The sequence below is a fragment of the Amphiprion ocellaris genome, chromosome 10, assembly GCF_022539595.1.
Source record: "Amphiprion ocellaris isolate individual 3 ecotype Okinawa chromosome 10, ASM2253959v1, whole genome shotgun sequence".
In the NCBI taxonomy this organism is placed as follows: domain Eukaryota; kingdom Metazoa; phylum Chordata; class Actinopteri; family Pomacentridae; genus Amphiprion; species Amphiprion ocellaris.
Window position 1 is genome coordinate 30,470,475 of NC_072775.1, and position 22,588 is coordinate 30,493,062.

Consider the following 22,588-nt stretch of genomic DNA (forward strand, 5'->3'; position numbering starts at 1 on the left):
ATAAACACTTCTGAACAGCAGAATGTACTCTCATTTGTTGAGGAATAATGTTCTGTTATGGGAATCTGGATGTCCGAAAAAGGCAAATGTGAGGAGAAAAGTTTTATTTTGTGAGAATCGACACTAAGAATAGAGGTTTGTGTTGGAGGAAGGTGCAGCAGTTTAATTTTCAGGAAGGCTCTCTGTCCAGCACAGCCAGGGTCAGTGTTGAGGTTCATTGGTTGCAGAGGCCAGCAGGTATTGAACATTTAGCTCCGTTTTCCTCTGAGCTGTCTGTGTTTGTGCTCCACTGGTCACACTGTCAGGGACGCTGCTTCTTAAATGCCAAAGCTTCGCTGGAGAAAAGCGGCCCAGTGTTTTTAAAGTCCGCCGCTCTCTCTGCTGAGTGTCACCTCACCACACATTATCTCCTCAGGGATTACAGCACTCCACGTTGGAGAGCCGTCCCTCTCATTTCAGCTCTTCAGACGACTGCAATTCAGCTGCTTTTCACACTGAGAGCTCACCCACCGCCCACAGCAACAAGTGTCTGTCAGGGCAAGGCCTGCAGGGATAAAGACTATCAGAGGAGCTTCAGACGACCACAGAGCTGGAGGCTTCTGATGATTGTTGAGGAGCTTTTAGAATAGTGGAATTAAATATGTATGAACCTTCAAACCACAACTCGTCATAAGTTTGATTATAAAGTGCAGGATATCTGTACTGTACTGGAGGATGTTTAATTATAACTGCTGCAACAAACTGTCCTGGACACAATACCAATACTGTATCAATACCAGATAATTTCAGAATCAAAGAGGAAATTCTCAGAGTCACTGAGGCCAAGTTGGAGGCTCTCTGGTGTTAAAACTAAATATTCATAGACTTACAACTTACTCTGCATGCGTATATGAGCCTTTAAAGTTATAATTCTTCACCTTGCATGAACCAGTTTTCACACATCCAGCAGATACAGAGCAGCATTAGCATTTATTTCATAGTTCTATTCACTTTCACTCATACTTGGAACAGTAGCAGAAGAAGTATTCAGACCCTTTACCTCAGTAGAAGTACACAAATATTAGCAGTAATATGTAGCTGGTCCATCTGACTGATATATTATTGTTAATAGTGAAGCTGCTGCAGGTTTGAATGTTTTATATCGAGTTTTATATAGAGGAAGAGAAGAGGAATCTGAATCAAATGTTTAATAGTGAAGGAAAGAATCTGATACACAAATCTGTTCTCAGTTTTACTGTTACGTTATTTGAGTATTTACCAAAATTAAATTATGTGAAAGGGAAATATTACTATTTGGTGGAGCTGTTAACAAACTAGAGACGTGTGAAATGTGAGCCAGAGGTTGGAAACCACAGGTGTAATCCTTAACAATGTGTTCATGTTATTTTTAAAAGCTTTTTATGACATTGATTGTGTAAAATCTTTATTTTAAAAGTAACTAAAGCTGTAACTAAAGCTAAAGAAATGCAGTGGAGTAGAAAGTAAACTATTTTCCTCTTAAATTAGGTGTAGTGGAAATATAAAGTAGCATAAAATAGAAATGCTTAAAGTAACAAGGACAGGTACGTCAGAATTGTACTTTCTTATATTATTTGAGTGAATGTTATTCCACCAATGCATTTTAATTCCATTTTGTTTTAAGCACACACAAGGGACTGACAGTTAATTATGCATGTATGTACTGCACATCACATTTGATCATGTGTGTGTTTAGATGAGACTGTTGACTGTCTTGTCCTCAGCTGACTTAAGGTGTGTTACTGAAGAATTACTGAAAGCAACAACTGGAGTCGCCACATTTCACCAGAGCGGTTGCAGACTCCAAATAGTGACGCAAGTTGCACAAATTGTTGTTCACATGTTGCAGATGTCTTTGCAAAACCTACAGTCACCTTACACCTTTCTTGCAATTTGCAAATTTGCTTCAAACGGCTGACAAGGCTAAAATTGTTAGGGTGTTCATCCCCACATGTGCTCCTTGTAGAATATTAACAGTCAGCCGCTGCCACATTAAAAATCAGACATAAGTTAGAGCAGGATCTCGCCACCTTTGGCCTCTGTGGTGCATTTGGGTGCTTCAGTATCTGGCAGGAAATCTTTCCTTGCATATATGCATAGTTTTATTGATGGATTTATCGATGCCAGCTTGTTGGGAAGTCGGGATGAGCAGCACAAAGACGCCCCTGGAGCAGACGGGGTTAAGAGCTTTGCTAAGTACTTGTCAGCACTGAGGCTTAAACCCTAAAACATCTGCTCAGTAGCTTAAAAGCCTTAATTAATGAAGAATCACTTCCTGCAAGAAAAAAAAAACATGTTTTCTGGTGCATTATTAATATTATACTTTCTTTTTGCTACCAAATATGTGTATAGCCTAAAGTACTAAATAGCTGTACAGCTCTTTCTGCTAAGCTAAACTAAATAAGTTAGCTTAGCATAAATATTGCACATTTGGACAAGTTTTTATTTATTTGTTAAGTTGTTTTGGGGGCTTTTTTAGCCGTTGTTATAGTTGTAAGTAGAGAGAGACAGAAAATGTAGGAAGAAGAGTGGGGGAAAGACCTGCAGTAAATGCTTCAGGGACTAAAACCCCTATTCATGGGTCGCCTGCTCAACCAGTTGAGCCACCAGGGTGCCCCAGTGGTCTTTTCTAAACCATCTTGCTGTGAACAGGATTTGAACCTGTACATGGAATTCCCATTCAAATCCAACACTTTAACCACTCGGCCATCACAGCATTTTGTTGTCCTTGATCACTTTAAATGCTCCACGTTACCAAGGTTCTGGTTTTGGAGTCAAACCGATGATTAAAATCGGTCCTGCTAATCCTTTACTTTCATTCCATATTCTTCCTTAAAGATAAACAAGCAAATGCTGTTGTTAATCTGTCTAGCTACAAATTCCATGTGGAAAGTGCTTCTGTAAGTTCAGTGGTATTCCACTTAAACAAATGAAATTATCAGGCCGTGGTGGATATCGAGAGGCAGGTGAAGACTCGTGCTGTTGAGATGAAGTGCTCCAGTGTTGACAGAGTAATCGAAGCTAACGCCTTGTTGTCGGAGTTGTGGGCTCGGATCAGACTGCAGCGTGAATCATAGTAATTGGCTCTTGTCTCAGTGGTGGAGAACAACATCCATTAGCGGAGAGGCTTCAGATGGAGGTAGCACTAGTTTGGCTTAGGCTTACAGTCTGCTGCTGGAGAGGAAAACTGTGAATATTAATGAAGCTGACGTTCATGAATCTGTGTGTGATACAGTTACACTGGAGACCACAATCTCATAAAACAAATATTCATTTCTATCCTGTGTCTTGTCTTGTCCTGGCTTATTATACTATGTCTCCGTGTTATGTGTGTTTAACGAATGGAAGAAGTAGCTGCAGCAAAACTTCCTCGCTGCTTCAATTTGAGGGAAAAAAAGTGTGAATTTTTACAAGCTTCTGGGAGATAAGCCAATTAAAACAAGCTTAATAAATGTTAATTGTTGCATAATGTGTAATATATGATGCTTTTAGTGCAGTCAGTCATCCATAAACCAAATGTTTGAAGCATGTAAAGGTTTCGTCTGACAACACTGATTCATCTCCATCAGCATCCAGCCTGTAATGAGTCACTCAGGACGCCATTCATCTCCTCAACACGACATGATTACAGTATTCATTTATCCGTTGAGGCAGAATTACACCATTCACTCGTCCAACTGGACATTATTGCACCGCTCATTCATCTAAATATAGTGCCATTACAGCTGAAGACCTGTTTCCACCTGGGGAACATTAAACCTGCTTCCCACTGATTAGATTCCACTCATGTTGCCGGATCCACAGACGCAGCGGTTTGTTTGTCGTTATTACCTCTTAAAGACTTTAGAGTGCAACAAAAATCTGTCGGAATAAACTTGTTTCATCCTGAAAAGCTGATCATTTAGAGATACAAAGACCTTTTTCCTCTCAGCGTCAGTGAGCTCCCCCCTCCTGCTGTTATTAACAATTTGACTGTTTTTCATTCAGGATAAGAGGCGGCGAATAATCCACCTCCAGCTGCGTCGGGTATCACGCATCCTGAGTGTGCTGTTGATCTCTGCTCCGTGAAACACTCTGCTGCTGAGTTTAGACACTCCTGTCCAACTTCCCTCACAATTTTGAACAACAGCAATGTTTATTTTCATGCTTAGAGAGGAGACATTCTCGTACCAACCTGCTGTTACAAACTACTTACTGTGCACTCAGAGACAGGAGTGTGCCGTCCAAGGCTTGTTTTTTCACTTAGCTGACATTAAACCCTGCAACCTGGCAAAAACACAGTGCTTCTCTCTTGGCTACATCTGCTCTCCTGAACCTGCAGGTGCTTCGTCACTCAGGACATCTGTCCACTTTTCCCAGCCTCTTCATTTAGTTTCTCTCCTGGAAGTTGAGTGGACGTTGCTGCGAGGTTGCTCCTGGAGTTCTAGTATCTTAGAGCCAGTATTTAAATATTGCCATTTTTTCTGCATTTAAATAAGTGGAAACAAGAGGATATACATTGCATAGATGTTAGGAACCAACGCTATAAAAAGACGACAGCACAGTTTTGTAGGAACAGCAGGATGAGGTGGGGCTTTTTAAAACTATCTTTTACAGCTGGAACCATGTAAAGGAAATTTCTGGTGAATTTGTCTTCCTGCTATTTTGACCTTGACCATTGTAAAGGACACATGTTTGGTTTATTTATTTCATTTCAGCTCCAAATGTGCCCTTGGATGTGCAAAAGTTTGCTTAATAATTCACTCTGCAGATATAGAAGCTGCTGAAACAGTGTTGCTTGGAGGTAAAGTCCTTTAATGATGAATGCCTGTTTAGTAGCTAAACTATTTGTGATTTCAGTCCTAATTCATGTATTAGTTGCTCTACTATTGTCTTTGTGTGTCATTGATGCTTTGATGATCTAATAAGGTTTGATTGAATCTGATTTGCTTGTAAAATTGGATAATTAACAGATCATTTAGACTAATTTTGTAGAGCTGATGAAACGGATTCTGTGAACTGAGAACTTTTCAGGGGCAATTTTATTTGTCTCATGCAGTTTTATCCAACTGTTCTGGAAATTGGAACGCATAGTTTCCGACAATATTATGCTATTTGACTTGAATATCCCTCATCATAATATCATGCATGTTGTTATGTGTAGTTTCCGTCCAAAACACAGGAGGAAAAACGTGTAATATGTTAAAGTAGCAGCCCATTCATTCCAAATGAAGCTCGGATAAAGCAGGAGGAGCTCATAAAATATCGATTTAAAAAAACAGAAATAATCTTCACTGATCAACAGCATCATCTCAGCAGATGGTTTCACAAAAGGGGGCTGTGATTTTACTGGGGTTTTTTTTGTGTTTTTTTTACAGCTCAGTATCTCAGCTTAAAAAGCTTCTAAAAACCCACCTGTGCAGATTGGCATTCGTATAACATTTTGTAATGCCTTTTCTACTGAGTCATTTTTGCCCTTTTTAATGTTTGATTGTCTTTTCTGATGTTTTATTGTTGCCCTTTTTAATATTTCATTATCTCCTTTCATGTTTAATTGGTGCTCCTTTGTGAAGCACCTCGTGACTCCGGTTTTATAAGGGTAAGATTATAATAATTTGCTTTCAGCTTCTTAAACACCGGCATGTCGCTCGATTACAGGGTCACGGTTTTCCATAACAGAGAAAACAAAACGAATGCGTGAATTAACACTTTGGAAACCACATGTATGTACAACTTTTCACTGGCTGGATGCTACAGTTTGGCTGTATATCCAACAACCACTAGCTGCAGATATGTGGTGTGGTCACATCAGGAAGGACAAGTCGCTCACCGCAAGGAAGTTGTGTATATTGGTGTCCTATGTATAAACCTATGAAAGTGTGTTCTAAACTGTGGTTCGAGGAGGTAGACTCTTTTCGGCAGACAGTCATCTTCCAAGCAAATCCATAGTGCTTGTTTGACACTGGTTTCCTTTGTAGTACTAAACTTCTTATTATGTAATTAAGCCAGTATCAGCGGAGCTTCTTTCTACACGTCATCAGTGTTTGAGAAACAACAAAGAGACACCAAAGACTGAAGCCACAGAGCCTCAAAAACACGTGACAAACTGTCCTGATTCCTCAAAATGACCACATATGACAAATACTTCCAGTGATTTTTAAAGATTTTCGTCTCTGCTTTGTCGTTGGTCCACAGAGGTGTGTGACAGTGGCCTGGTGTCCAATCTGCCGCCGTCGTCCTTCAGAAGCTCCTCCCAGCTGTCCAGCAGCCACGCTCCGGGTTTCGCCAAACTCAACAAGAGAGAAGGTGAGGACGAGTTTCTGCTGCTGAGGTTGACTCGATAAGACTTGCTGATGCTGCGTTTGTTCAGACGCTGTAACACCAGACTGGATATAACTGTGTTGTTGTTGCTGTGTGTATTAGGGTCTGATGTAATGTGTTTCTAAGACGGGACTTTCTCCTTCAGTCCAGTGAAATGTGATGTTTACTTGAGTCTAATAGGGAAAACAGAGAGGAGAGATCTTTGTTCTGTTACTAAGAAGCTGCTGTAGAGCTCAGCGGAGAGGAGACTTAGTTTAAGCTCAGGACACAAAGCAAAAAACACAACAAACAGAAAAGTTTTCACCGGATTCACAAACACTCAGAGGTAATTCACTGGTAACCAGTTTGGAGGTAGACAGAGGATCAGAATAATTACTCAGAGACGACAACAACAACAAAAAAAGAGACCAAGGAATATTTGCTTTGTCCTGTCTTTATTCTCCATAGGTGCCGTTAAATAAATGCGAATGCCGTTAGTTCGTCCTACATGGAAACCCAGCAGGGAGTCTTGGGTTGGAGCTGATGTGAGGCTTTGACAAAATGAAGATTGTGATTTGTTATGGAGCTTTATCCTTACATCAAAGCTCAGAATCAGCTGGGAGGGTGAGACGGGTTTAATCTAGATCTGAATGATTTCCACCACCTGGGAAAGTAAAGGAAGCCGAGCATGAAGAACAAGGCTTCAGTCTTCTGTTCGTTTAATAATTGAGACTTTAAGAAAACAAAATAGAGCCCGTGTGCTGTCTTTGTTTCACTGATCTGATTCTGAATACAGACTAAATTTGCACCTATATCAGCTGCAACGACGTACTGTGTATTTCACCGGCACATTGCATTGTTTTTTAGTGTGACAGTGAATATTAGAGCAGAATTCATCAAATCTGTCTTGACTTTCTACTACTTTTAGTTGTAAGAAGTAGGCAGTGACACCTCAGGCTGTGTAGCAAAGCCTGTATGTAAGAGCTTAATTGCATGTTTGCCCTGTGCTGACACTTGCTGGTCTGAAGTCACCCAGCTGTAATGGAGCTGACATTTCTTGGTCTTTCATTAACTTTTACAAGGCGTAAGGCCTCCTGAAGATGTCAGAGATATGAAACGATGGTGCAGTTAAAACTTGTTAATGAAAAATGTGAACTTGGACGAGGGCTGGGTGATGCAGCTGAAAAAGTTAAAACAATACAATGCTATTTTCTGTTGAAATCAGTGATTATTAATCATTTTAACTATTTCTTTTAATGAGAACCAGGACAAACAAAGGTTTATTTGGAATTTAACCATTTTACATTGAATTTAATCACTTTATCCTATTTATCAAGGACATAGGCCATAAATTAAATGTTGACACTCCAATAAAAAATACAAAAATTAATACATTTACACCCATACATAAAAGAAAAACCTACTGTTTCCCATTTGCTGTAGCCTTCACCAAGTATGACAGGCTGTTCTTTAACCAAGAAGAACACGTACTTGGTGTTTGTTCATGCCACCAAACTTTGAATAGTGTCAAGCGCTTTAATGGCAGCTTCCATCTAATGTGTTAAAGGTCGACTGCCAAACTTTCAACTGAATTGTTTCCTTCTCGCCATTGATAAAGTGATTATTTTATCACAAGGCTTAGCTAAGACCATTTTCATATTAAAGTTTTAAAGGCATTTTTACCTCAAACTAGTTGTGTAATATCTGCCAATGCTCGGATGAAATAAATAAACTGGAGTGTGATGGACCTTATTTTACTTTGGTCCCACATTTCAACATTGAACAGCCACTTATTGATCAAAATATTCAAGATTTGCTTTCCAGTCGTATAAAATCCAATTTGAAAAATATTTTCCAGTGATATTTTACAGTAATAAAAGATGAAACTCATCATAAAAGAGGCAGAGGTGGTGAAAAACAGAGAGATTTTTCACCACCGGGACCCTCAGTAGACCAGAAAGCAGAAGGGTCAGGAGATATTTAATATTCTGAGTAACTTCTCAGTTGAAAACTCTCAATGCTGCCATTACTATCACTGCCACTTAGCTCTTTTTGCTGTATGCACACATATATTCGACTATGTCAGCAATGTACAGGCATAAATACTAATTGAGGTGATGTGGAAATAAAGAAGGCACTTTTTTTTTAACCACCCACTGGTTCACCAGCAGGACATTAGCAGAAAGTAAAACTTTCATGAACTGCTGGTGCTGTGGAAATTTGTAGGAGTATGAGGACATACTGTATATATGGATAGAATAGACATTTTGGAAAATCTTGTAATAGAAAAATCCATAAACTGAAACCTTAAAATATAGTTTTATCTGAAGGTGCTTGGTGTTAATGGATTAACGGAATCTAACATAGTAGTAAAAAGCTGTAACCAACAACAATATTTTGCAGTATCACTATGGGCTTACAAAGCTGGATTTCTTACTTTATACGGCACATAAAATGGCTGAACAAATAATACCTTGACAGCGGTAACCTTCGTGCATTTTTCTAATCTAGCTCCAGTATGTAGTGGGTAGATAAGAAAGCTCCTGGTGCAGGGTCCCAGGGAGCGATCCCAGCTGTTTGCTGAAGAAATCAATGAATAAATGAATGCCTCCATCTCATTTCCATCTCCTGCTGCTGCTGACGCTCTGCCCTCTCCAGTCGCTCTCTGAGGAGCAGCTTCGCTCTCAATTCATTAACCCGCTAAGTGAACAGAGATTATCAAAGTCTTGGAAGACGACCTACGCAGTGCACCTTAATAAGAAATCTATACCATTACACACATTCAAACATCATTGCTACTGATAATCAGCGAGGATCGTCTAGATATCATGTTATATTATTGACTTCATACAGGTGTAACAACACATCGTAGTGCCATGTTTCATGATACATAGGCATCTGTTGCAGCAAATTTGTCTTGAATGTTGTGTAAATGTACTTGATAAGCTGGTCTTTTGACTGGCAAAATCTTCAAAGATCTACCCAAAGACAGCTCAGGAAACTGTGTTAGAATGCTAATATTTGCCAGTTAGCTCGGGAATGTCGAAGTACAAGTTAGACAGTGGACTGGATGGTCTCAGTCTGGTTGGTTACATGTCACAAGTCTTGCATCTTCATACCAAGATTAAAGCACTGAGGTCGATCAACCAGATGCTTTTGGATTTTTCCAAGATCCAGACACAAAAACAGACATAGCTGAGTCTTTGGAACGGTTTATCGTTACAAATTAAAACTGCTCACACTGTAGAAATGTTCAAATCGCTATTTAAAACCTGCCTCTTTTGTTGCTTGACAACCTGACTTCATCTCTTGCTGTGTTGTGTCATTTCTCATTACTATCTTATTACTTTTATTTTATTGTGTTTTATTGTGGGGTTTTTTGCTCTGCTATTTGTTTCAGCTCCCATTGTTTAAAATGTGCTTTATAAATAACTTTGACAAGTAACAACATGTCAACAGGATGAATGTTCAGAATTTCTCTTTCACATAAATACACCAAGGCATTTTTTTTTTTGTTGGAGTTTGTGGTATTCTAAATTGTGGCACCAAGATTTTCATTTTTGCTGCAAATATATGTTGGTTTCAATGATTGGTTTTCTTTCACCTTGATTACTGATAACAGGAAACTATAGCAGTTGATCCCTACAACAAACGTAAACCTCGTGGTGATGGAAGATGACACGGGATCACCAAAGTTAACAGGATTTGTACTTTAGAAATTTGTGCAAGATTCTGCGAAAAAGCATCACATAGCTGATATTTCTATGTAGATTCTCAGTCATCCAGGTTATTGTAACCCTTGTAATCCATCCATCCTTTTAGGTTTTTCTAAGAACCTTGCAGTTAAGTAGGTCTTTTTACTGAAGCTCCTAGGACAGCTGATATTTTAGTCTGAAACCGAAGCTGTAAACGGACCAACTAATGCTACCATTTATAAAGCAAGTGTGGACAAGCAGCCCATAACCACTGCAGACATGGAGGACTTTTTTTACTTTTCTGAATACATATACTGAAGAAAGCACAAGATTGACTAAAAAGAAACTGTGGCCATGCTTGAGGGAAACAGAAACTTCCTAACTCAGTTTCTCTCTTACTTTTTGAAGCCCAGCAGTAGTCCTGCTTCTCTGCAGCGTTGTGACCTGAAGACTTGACATTCACACTTTAACCTGATGTAACTGATCACAGCGGAGGTCTGAAGGCAACACAAGTGGACAAAAAGCCTCGATAGTCTATTGATTGGGGATGAATGGCATTTTTAACAGGGAGGATGAATCACTCAACTATTCCAGTTTCTCCACTGGTTCTTTATTTTCACTTCTCACTTCTTATCTTTCCTCTCCCTCTTGCCTCCCACTCGTTTCTCGTCATCTTTGTGTCCCATTTTTATTTCCTTTTCACTATCTTTCTCTCGGCTTCGCTTCTCCACCGCCTCTCTTCCTTTAGCCGGGGTGTCTCTGTCCATCTCCTACGTTGCATTTCACTTCATCAGTTAGAACTAATTTAGTCGGCTCTGTTAGCCTCTTGCCAAATGTTAATAGCAGTCTTCATGTTTAAACATTTTCCCTTTTCTACAGGTGACACTGACAGTTCGGTGATGCCACTGCAATTATGCTGAAATGTACTTGAAAGGAGTAATTGTGCCGCAGCAATCATTTTCCCAGAGTGAGATTCGAGGGCAGAATTAATCTTTAATTGGAGCCTGTAAATTGTTACTATGTAAGAGCAGCCAATTAATCAGGTATTGATCTTAATATGTAGTTATGCTCTGTGACTTCCAAGAAGTTCAACAACTGAAAGTTCTTTTTTTCTACATGGAAACCATTTGCAGTGCTCTAAACTCTTGTTTCCAGTCAGCATAATTACAATAAACACACAAAACCCACATGTCTGACAATGAAGCAAAACATCCTTGTTTCCAAGAAAGTTTCAAAAAAAAAAAAAAAAAAAAAAAAACAGCTGCAGCAGATTGTGTTTTTCAAGTTGTCACAGATTTGTAGATCCATTTTTTTAAGCATTGAAAAACTTCTCTTTCATCCATGTTGGCCACACATTTCTTTCTGGTTTAAATGGACCTTTAAAAAGTGTAAGACGTGTTCTTTGTAATGATGAACCCGCAGAGAGTTATCACCTGACTGTGCAATTCCCCACAGTTCTACGAAGTGTTTTTGTGTCTTTTAGCTCATTGTCTTTACTTTATGGTCAACAACTTTATTCTGTTTGGTCTCTTCGGGTCCACGTAATGCTTTGCAATAGGGATATCCCAATCAAGTTTTTTCTTTTCTTTTGTTATGCTTCTGATCCAAATAATTTAATATGAACATTTTTAAAGATAACACACACTTCAAGTATTGTTGACTAGCTGTAGTACATGGTTTGGCCAACAGGTTGGGCCTCCTACTGTTAAATACTGTACATTTTGGGGGGCTTGCTAGCAATGGGCACCATGACAATGACTTGAGTGAGTCTTACTGACCTCAGGCCAGCAAATGTGTGTTCTTACATCCCAGTGGAACATCTGATGGCTGTTTTTGTGACTTTTTCACATTTCTGTGTGACAACAGGTGTAAACAAAGAGCTCTAAATTTTAATTTCTGTTTTTTGTGCCAACCACATTATGTAGTCTATTACATAGCGCATCTGACCATACAAAAATTAATCAGCACATTATATGTCGGCATCAATAAAATGTTAAATAAAACATATTCAAAAAGGTATTTGAAGGCTGATTCTCTGTTTAATCTGAGCAACAAAAGCCTGTGGTTCCAGTAGGTGTCTATCAGTGGCTCTTTGTAGTACAGTGGCTCAGGTAGTACAGTGAACTATCCACTAAACGCAACATTTGCTGGTCAATCACAAGCCTTTATGTGGCAATCTATCCTTGGACTGTAAGCTAGAATGTAGCACCCTATGGCTTAATATACAAGAAAGGAAAAATATGTCCAGCATGAGCCCCAAAAAAGAAGAAATAGAATGACAGCTTCTTTATAGGATGACACAAAACTCTTTTCCATTTGCTTGTTTCAAATGGCTTGACAAGTGTGACCTATGAGTTTGACCATATCAGAAACTGTAAATCTGCATTCTTTACTCTGACTTAGGAGATCTATCAGATTGTAGCTTCATTCTTTGCAAAGAAGTGTTCAGTTTCTCTAAAAAGGAATAAAAATACAAGTAACTGATTATGAATAGATGATTACCATATAAATAAAAGTTCACCTAAGAGCTTACAGTTGAGTTTATTTTCACATTAGGTTCAGTCCAACTATGAATACAAATTACAAATGGAAATTTATATTGAGTTGTTATAATTTCATTCAAAAGTCTAGTTCTGAGGCAAAAACCCAAACATGAACAATTAAAATTTTGATTTAGAGGTGATTGTCTATTCATGAAGTAATTAAAAAGATGGATGATGAAAGTTTCAAACTCATTTTTCATTTAATTCATTGTAATGGTGAAAATTGAAGTAAGAACTGTAAATAACTGCTTTTATCAACCCTATTTTTGTGAATTTACCCACTGAGGGATCAATATAGTTTCTCTTATCTGTTTAGACTCAACAGGCAGCTAAAATCTTTATTGGAGACCAAAAGCAGACATGAATAGAGAGTGAATGTTCGACTCACACCAGATGACTCCAAATGAATGCTAATGTTGCTCTATTTCTGCCTAATGTGTAAATAAACAACAGTGTGCTCCCAAGTCCTCTTATCAGCTTTAAAAAGGAGCTCATGTGTCAGCGTCAGGCTTACAGCTTGTTTTGAAGATTTAATCATCTTAAAATCAGATATTTTCACTTTCTCGAGGTGCCCTTTTTGCAGCGTCTCATTTGGAAAAGTCTTTTTTCTGCTCCTCCTGCAGAAAACCTGCAGTATTCTCCAGCCTGCTGCTGCTGCTGCTGTCAGTGCTGCATTGAGCCCATTAGCGTCCTGTTGGACCCTCTGTCCGGCTGACATGTTATCAGGCTGCTGAAATTACCCTCCAGACTTTGTATTCTCATGCAAATGACCGCTGCTCATTCTGGGCCTGGCACTTGTATCAGTCTGTTACATGTCTTTCCAGCTGCCTTCCTCTGCCTTTTAGCTGCCTGTCTCTCTGCCCTTCTCCCCGTCTACCTTCCTAATTGTCTGTCTCTCAATGTCGTTTTTCCCGCTCTCTCTCTCATTCACTCTGTCTCTCTCTCTCTCTTCAGTTTGTTTAGTTATCCCTCCATCCATCCACTGGCTGATGTACTTGGCTGCACCCCATATTATTTCACAATTAACCTCAGACAAAGACTACATTCACTCTCGGCCAGCTAATTCTAAAAATCACGTCTTTTTCCTCTCTGTTCGTCCCTCCATTCACACCGAGCCTGAATATCCATCATAGTGGCACTGTGCTCGCGGTGGTAAAGTTAAAAAGTCGGCTTTTGTTTCATTTTAATGAGCTAAAAGTAGCTAGTTTGCATCTGTCACAGTCTACCAGATGAGTGTGATGCAGAGTTTTGTTGAATTCCAACAGAAACAGTGAGAAGAAGAAGGAGAGATCCAGCTGTTTTCTTGTAGTTTCAGTGTGGATGGTGATATGACCTGAAAGATCTAGCATGAAAGCACTTTTCCTTTTAAAGGCCCCACTCAGGCATCCAGAATCGGTCCTAATGTAGCACAAATTTTACTTGAGAAAATCTACAAAAGCTGCAAGTTTCCATCCGTTACTGTTATGCAAATAGTTTCAGATTTTGCTCATGACTTTTTGACAGAGTTTGCAACTTCAGAGACACACAGATGGGTGACAGATTAAAGGAAGAAGTTGAACACTTGACCTCTACTTTGAGGAGATCCAGTGACATTTTGTTGGCAGGGTTTGGTTCTACTTGATCCTGTAGAGGAAACCGTCACTGCAAATCAATACAGAGCTGCTTTGAGTAATCAACTTCATCCTATGATGAAATATTTCTATTTGGATGAAAGTGGTCTCTTCCAAGATGCCAACCCCCATCCACAAGGCAAGAGAGGTCACTGGATGGTTTAATGAATATGAAATTGATGCGAATCATATTTTATGGCCTTTGCATCTCAACCAAAATCAACAGCTATAGTAAATTTTAAACTGATGTGTCCACAACCATCGTCCAAACACCAAATGAGGGACTGTCTTTTGGAAAAATAATGTTCCAGAGACTTGGAGAATCAATGCCAAGATGCTTGAAGTTCTTCTGACAGCATGTGGTGACTCAAGACTGTACAAAGACACTTTTTGTTGGTTTTTCCTTTAATTTGTTACCTGTCTGTATAAAAGTTATGTTTATTGTGTGCACCTTTAGAGATTCTTACTTGCCTAATGTATTTACACACTCATTTTGGATGATAAACTCAATATTGGAAGGTACTTTGTGAGAGAAACACTGCAAATGGTGATCCCCAGACTGGCAGGATAAATCCACATGGAGACACTGTAAAAGCAGAGCCTGCTTCCACCTCATTCCCACCACTGAAGGGCCCTCGAGCTGCTCCACTGGAGCCGCTCAGTGGCTCAAGAGGTCAGACTGTATTAGGAAACTCCCAGAGGTGGATGTATGAAACTGTCAGTGTGGTCTGCAAAAGAGAGTTTGGCAGTCAGTGAAACTTCCCTGAAAGAAGCAAAGGGAAAAAGGAGCAGCTTCAACCACTGATTGTTTGATTTGTGTGAAGAAATGATAGACAATAAGGCAGAAGAAAGATTAAAATAATCTGTTTATTGTGGTGTAAGTCCTCCTTGTGTTGCCAAAACAGCACTGACCTATTGGGGCCTCTGAGGGTGTCCTGTGGTGTCTGGCAGTGGATCCTTTGGGTTGAGTTGTTCTGTCGTATTTTATCAGCTGCATTGGGATCTACTGAAGTGGATGTGGATGCCAGATTGATGCTCTGGGCTCTTTGTTTTGTTCTGTTAACTGTTCCTGAGCAGTTTTTGTGGTGCACTGTTGGTCACAAATATATATATATATATATATATACATATATATATATATATATATATATATATATATATATATATATATATATATATATATGAAAAAAACAGTAAAAATCTGGTGGCAAGGGTGACAAAAATCTGTATGTAAAAAAAAACTACGGGTTCAGGATGTGGACATTATGTGCAGTTTTTACCCTTGCCGTTGATATTGTTGTTTGTTTTGTCATTTTACAATCAACATGTAAATTATTTCTTTTTTCTGTGATTTTACTGGATATTTCCTGTAATTCACCGAAACAGTGAAATTCTGTAAAATAACAAAAAAAGAAGCCATTTTTTCTGTCAGAATTTTTTTTGTATGTTTAAATACAGTATAAACTGTAATTTTATGGTAAAAAGTGGGGTTTTTTGACAATTTTAGCCTGTTTTTTTAAGATTACAATGTGATTTAACACTTTTCTCGCCTGTCATCTTACTAGCATGTTCTGTAATTTAACAAAACAAGAAAAATTTGTAAAATAACAGCTTAAGTTATTTACCTTCTTTCAATCCTCATTCCTCAAAATTCCTCTATCCTTAAAAATATGGACACACCGTCTCATTCAATGCTTTTTAATTTATTTGTATTATTTTCTACATTGTAGATTAATACTGAAGATTAACTCTTTTTTGTTTATAACATAATCCCATATGTGTTCTTTTATAGTTTTGATGTCTTCAGTATTTATCTACAGGGTATTAAACAATTAAATAAAAACCATTGAATGAAAAGGTGTGTCCAAACTTTGACTGTTAGTGTATGTGAAAAAAAAAAATCTTTAAATTTGTAATCTGTAATTTAACAAAACTGAGAAATCGTCAAAATAACCGTGCATTATTTTTAAAAAATTACAGTATAAATCTCTCAAAACTCACATCCACATGAATTCCAGGACTCAAGACTTATTGGCAAAACCATCCATTTATGCATACATGTGATTCGTCACACTGCCGACCTTCGATAACCTTTACGTCCTATTGTGGAAGGCTAAATCTGGTACTTTGAGAGATACTGAATGAGAACAAAACCAGAAAGCTCTATTGGATTTAAACTGGCAATCACCATCAGCTCACCTCCGTTATATTAGTTGCAGTTTTACGGACACAGTAAATCTTTGCAACACCAGTTGTTTTCTTCTTATCTTGTTCTCCACAGTCTAATCTTTACGACTAAAGGTCAGAGCATCTCCACTTCCCTGTTCTGCTGCCACTGGACACGTCTGTTAGTCAAGAGCTTATTAGCTTTGGCCTTTAGCTCTTTAAAGATCAGCCTTGACCCAGCATCAGAGCGGCACTGATGCATTTTCATTGCTGAGTTTCGGCTAAAAAATAAAAGTTGCCGCACTGTGGAGAATATAAAGCTTCTTGTAACCATATAATAGCATTAGTTCAACACACAAGTGAGGATTTGTGAATTGGCATGCGAGATTGTCTGTGATGTCTTCTGTGATGTAAAAGTTGCTGGCAGTCTTCTTCCTCTTTGCATGCCTTCGTAGATGATGCAGGTCATTGCAAGCTGTGTTTGGCTTGGATTCAGCATGTCGTCTGACAGCAGGTATTTAAGGAAACGTGAGCACCAAATCTGACAAGGAGACCATCTGGAAACACAGAACTTGCTGGTTTAGATTTTGTCACAGTGCTGCGAAGTAGGCTACAAATTCAGATGGCGAAGGTGGTAAATAAATTCTTTTAAAAGCCGTTGTGTTCAGGCATTTCAGCTCGTCGGCACAGCAGCAGGTTGACGGAATATTGGCTCGGAACTGCTGAAAGAAATGGAGAGATGGCAGCGAGTGTGTTTGTGTTTTGTACAGCTTTCTGCATATGTGTGTTTGTGCAACTCAGCGGGACTCCGGTCAGCAGCCTCCTCCTTCACAATTCGTCCATCTGGTGTTTGAGCTCTGCGTCGTCGGTTTGGCCTGACACAACATTTTCCACCAGATTGCCGCTCTTTCTTGCATCTTAAAGTGTGTTTATTGTGCAGTTTTATCTGTGCAGGTAGACTTCTGTCAACAAACCCCACACTTGGGCTTGCAGTGTGAGGAGTGTGCATGGTTTCAGAGGATATTACATCGACTTGGATTCACTTCCTTGCCTTAAACCTAACCTTACTCCACATCTTTAGCTTAAAATTTAATGACTTCTATGTCCGTGTACACCTTACACTTCGACCGGGGTGCACACGGTGAATCTTAAAATCACCACAGGGAAGCCACTTGTCTTAAAATATCAATCCAACACGGATCAGGTTAGTGCTTAGTGCTCCCACTGCAAATGTTTAAATACAGTTAGCTCCATCTGTCAGTCGATGAATCATCCATCCATCCATTATCTATACACCACTTAATCCTAATTAGGGCTACAGGGGGACTGGAGTCTATCCCAGCTGACTTAGGGTGAAGTCAGGGGACACCCTGAACAGGTCACCAGTCTATCACAGGACTATATATACAGACAAACAATCACCCTCGCATTCACCCCTATGGACAATTTAGAGTTACCAATTCACCTCAGCATGTTTTTTGACTGTGGGTAGAAGCCGGAGGGAGAACATGCAAACTCCATGCAGAAAGATCCCAGGAAGGCAGGGATGTCAACCCAGGGATCTTCTAGCTGCAAAGTGAAAGCACTAACAACTAAGCCACTGGGCAGCCCAGTCGAAGAATCAGTGGACCTATGATGTAATTCTAGGATGTTAATGATTAATCAACAATCTCATAGTTGTTGATAAAATTACAACCGATTAAAAATATATGAACCGATAAGGCAGAAGACAAAGGACAAGCATATCAGAAAATGTTTATTGTAGATTAGCTATTATCCTTGGTTGGCAAGCAGAGAGCATTTTGGGAGTTTAGCTAGTAAAGAGCAACCATGAGAAAGTGTCCTGTGGTGCTGGATGTCACTTATTCAGTGTTACTTGTAGCCAGTGGTCAACTGAGCGGCCAGTTGAAGGGTGTGGAAGCAGAGTGGTGTAACCCACTTTCTGTAGCATTTGAGAAAAATTAGTTCAAAATATTTGGGTTGTGGGTTTAGACCACTTTGCCACTAAAATCTGGCCCATGAAATATTACAGAAATTATATAAAACTCAGTTTGGATTATTTGTGGGTTCGACCACTCTGCTTCTACTCCCCTCAATTACACATGACATAAGCAGTCCTAGTGGTGTATGACATAAGCAGTCCTAGTGGTGTATGACAGCACTGAGAACATGTAATACCTGCTGTAGTCATACTGTGTTAGTGATTGTTTGATTATTGATTTATTTATGCTGCAGGCTAATTCAGGAAATTTTATGAAAATTGCATCCCTATGTGAATCCTTGTTTTTTTTTTTTTTTTTTTTTTAATCTTACACTAGTCCAGAGTTCTAACTAAACCTTGAATGAGAGACAAGATTATTTGAAAATGTTGTTAGCCTCAGGAGTGCCATCATGCCCATCTATTGTCTGGACTGGTCCAAAGTTTGCTGCTGGTAAGTGTAAGTCTCAGTTTGTGAACGCATATGCAACACGGTTGTCTTGTCTGAACTTCCCGTTGGTGTTTATCAGATAAATCCACCCTCATAAATATTTATGAGTGTGGATCAAAAAGTTCTGGGACTGTGCCTGTAAAAACGGAAACTCATTCAAATTCGGCTACCATCCTTGTCGAAACAGTCTCATGGTGCAGTGATACACTGCTCCAAGTGCTCCTGCAAGATTTGAAATTCAGTCAAAGTCAAAATGGCGACCCTTCAACTTGAATTTCAAGAAGTGACAGGAAGCCGACTCTAGCGGGCAGGATGGGTGGAGAGTGAGGATTGAGTTGTTGTGACCCAAAAACGCCATGCATGTAAGCACACTGGGGATCCAACATGCCATCGCACCACAGTTTAGATCATTCAAGAGGGTTAGGAGCAGAGTGGTCGAACCCAACTAAATTTCCAAACTGAGTTTTATATAATTTCTGTAATACTTTATGGTCTAGATTGTAGTGGCAAAGTGGTCTAACCCACAAACCAAATATAACGTTACAGTGGAATATTAGACCATTCTTGAAAACACAAAACTTTGAAGCCACTTTTCTCAAAAGCTACAGAAAGTGGGTTAGACCACTCTGCTTCCAAACCCTTCATTTGCACCAAACGCTCTCCACTGACACCTTCGAAAGTTACAGTAGAACTCTTCCTTTACCGTCCGACCATGGGGAGCTGTTCGTGGTGCACAACCACAGGAATGGGGAAGAAAACATCGAGCATCATCCTGACCCGATACGCTTTTGTCTGCTTTTAGAAAACTGTCGACTCAAAACTTCTGTTTCTTCTCTTGATGGTGGCCGCAGCAGACCTACCTTTCATCACCACTGATGATCTTCCACATGAAGGTTGGATCATTCAGCTGCTGACTGACACACAATTTGATGTCCTTCAGTTTGGAGAAATCACAACAGCACATCCACCAGTAGCCACAAAAATGTATGAACCTATACACGACTTGTGTAGTGAGCCAGTAAAGCCCTTCATTTTGATTCCTGTTTTGCCAGATGTATGAATTAAAAGTTCTGTCTCATCCTGTCTCAGACAAGTGAAATATAGCTAATTATGCTGACTGTCAACCAGATATGTGCCTCTTACTTTGTACTCCTTAAGTAATCCATCCGAGCGTCTTGTTGACAGTAATTTGAGTCACAGTGGCTGCGAACCTTCTGACAAAGCTGACTTTTTCCACTTTTTCCAGGTGATCAATAATTCAGCTCGCTCTCATCGATCCCTTTTTTTATTTTCTGTGGGAAAACATCCCGACCCGGTGACCCAGAGCACAGATCGATACATTGCAACACAGCTCCTTTATTTATGATATTTAATATGGGAAAGGAAAGAAATCTTAAGGGGATCTGTAAAAGTAATCAGTGCCTGGCACCACGTCATCTCATTGATCCATATAGGAAATGATATCAGCCAGTTGTAGCCTGTATGGATTTTAGGAAACAATCATAACTACTCCTTTGCACAGAGAACCTTCTAGTATGGTTTACTTTACTATCATGTTTGTTTGTGGCCATATTTTTATGAAACAATTTCACATATATAAAATATTGACTAAAACAACAAATATGTCCATCTATAAACTGTACTGACATTTCAGTCTCAGGGTAATTTGCCGATTACTGTTTTTGGAGATTGTTTTATGTTGCTTTAGAATATGAAATGTTGACTTCACCTCAAAAGTTAGCCGTAAATATGCTTCTGTTTCTTAGAGAGTTACTAAGAGGAACACATTCCTGATGGCACTGAGGGTCACAGCAAATCTGAGGTTTTTTTTGGAAATTCCTCAGAAAAGTTCCCAAAGTGTGATTTATATCTCATTACAGCTTCAGAATGGAGTTAAAGATGTTTGCAGTGGTTCGATCAATTTCCATCTTTCTGGTTTCATAACAGAAATGTGGGATTTCAGTTCGGAATGAAAGGTCAAGCAATGCAATTCATTTTTTAGTCCCGACCAGAACTTATTTCCTCTCATCCCACCTAGATGGAAATCTAATAAATCATTTCTGTACGCTGTTTTTGTTCCCTCTGTCTCTGTCTCTCTGCAGGAGCCGGAGGTTGGTCTCCTCTCGTCTCAGACAGATATCAGTGGTTGGAGGTCGACTTGGGCGAACGGACCAAGATCACCGCCGTCGCCACACAGGGTCGTTACGGCAGCTCTGATTGGTTGACATCCTACCTGCTGATGTTCAGCGACACTGGACACAACTGGAAGCAGTACAGACAGGAGGACAGCATCGGGGTGAGTCCGCACTGTAGTAAACAATAACACAATTATCACAACTAAGGCTGCAGCTATTGATTATTTTGGTTATCGAGTAGTCTATCGATTATTCTGGCGTTGGATTTCACGCCTGGCACGTGTGTTAAGGCATCAAAAGCGGAAGTGAGTGCGCTGTGCAACAGACATAACCGTCCTGGTGGAACACGGACGAACATCTGCAGTGTATAGTACATATATAGTATAGTACAGGTGTATTCTACATTTATAGTAAATGAGTATTTAACTAAAACTAAAGCCATGGGAACCCCACATGTATTTAGTTGCTGATGCAGAAATCACCTAAATATATTTTTATGTTTGGTCTGTTAAAACTGCTGGTAGTGCAGCTGATAGAACACAAATAAGTAAACTGTTTAGTTTATTAGTAATAATTACAGAGAATATTCAATCAGTAACATTAGTTTCACTTTGATTTGGCCACAAATTAAAATGATTTCTTTCATTGTGACACAGTGTCAGACCTACATGCAGTTCAATACAACACCATGTTTAAGTATATGAAGTTTGATAGTTTTATTGTGCAGCTGATTGTTATTAATAATCAGTTGTATTGATGGGTAAAATAAATACATTAACGCATGTTTAACAGTTTTTTACCAGCATTACTGTCTTACATAATTTTCAGGTGCAGCTTTTTACCGTCATGGATTTTTATATTCCTCATTGTTCTCCATTAAAACAACCTGTTGGCTGAAGCAGCTGAACACCATCGGTTCATTTTGTGCAGAAAACGAGTCAAATGATGCGTTAAATGCTCCTGTTTGTGTGGACGAGTTTGAATCAGAAAGTCTGAGTTAACAAAGAAAGTTGAAAACCACCTTCATACCTGTTAACTCTGGCAAAGGTTTTAGTTTTTGTTGAGCCGACTAACACAAAGAAAACCTGACCATGTCAAACTGTCTTCATAGTTCAGCCCTCTGATCTGTTAAATGCCGTAAATACTAGAAAAGCTGTGCAAGTTAAAATAGAAGCATCCTGTCAAATTTAAAATCCCCTTATAATTTATTGAATATAGGTCCATGTCCATATAGGATGAAGTCTGGGTCCAGAATTGTTAGTGATCTGGGGTCTAGCATGGAGTGGATTGAATGAAGCCTTGACTCAGAGAATTTTGCCTCGAGGTATTTTAGTAATCAAATTACTTGAATAACTCAAAAATCGTTTCAGCCCCAATCACAACAGAGGGATTATGGACATCTCATTCCACGTGTTTTGCTCTTCGACCTTGTATCGACTGTTTCCCCCTGACGAATCAACAAACACGCTTTGCTGTGTTTGATTCATGTGCAGTGCTGTGCAGCGCTGCGTGGCTCCATCCATCCTGCACAGATAAACTCAGTCATCACGAATTCATAATGTATGAGGTGACGTTGGAGCTCTGCTGACTCGGCAGCCGAAACATTTAGCTGCACATCACGAGCAGTGAAGCTGTCAAGTGCAGCGATTAGTTCATGTTACGTCTGTCACTTTTTGTCTTCTTTGCTCTTTCTAACTTTTTAAACAGGGGGCT

At 39.3% G+C, this 22,588-nt stretch overlaps 1 protein-coding gene and 1 non-coding gene across 2 annotated transcripts in view; one reads left to right on the top strand and one right to left on the bottom strand.

Moving 5' to 3' along the window:
• LOC111568578 (contactin-associated protein-like 4) overlaps positions 1 to 22,588 on the top strand; it is a 188,509-nt gene that overhangs the window by 40,616 nt on the left and 125,305 nt on the right. The window contains exons 2-3 of the mRNA XM_055014360.1: positions 6,193 to 6,303; positions 20,843 to 21,036. Of these exons, the coding sequence (XP_054870335.1) occupies positions 6,193 to 6,303; positions 20,843 to 21,036 (305 nt within the window). The remainder of the gene's footprint in view (positions 1 to 6,192; positions 6,304 to 20,842; positions 21,037 to 22,588) is intronic.
• Positions 2,659 to 2,734, bottom strand: trnas-uga (transfer RNA serine (anticodon UGA)). The gene is given in 2 exon segments: positions 2,659 to 2,692; positions 2,698 to 2,734. It is a non-coding gene; the product is annotated as a tRNA-Ser (tRNA).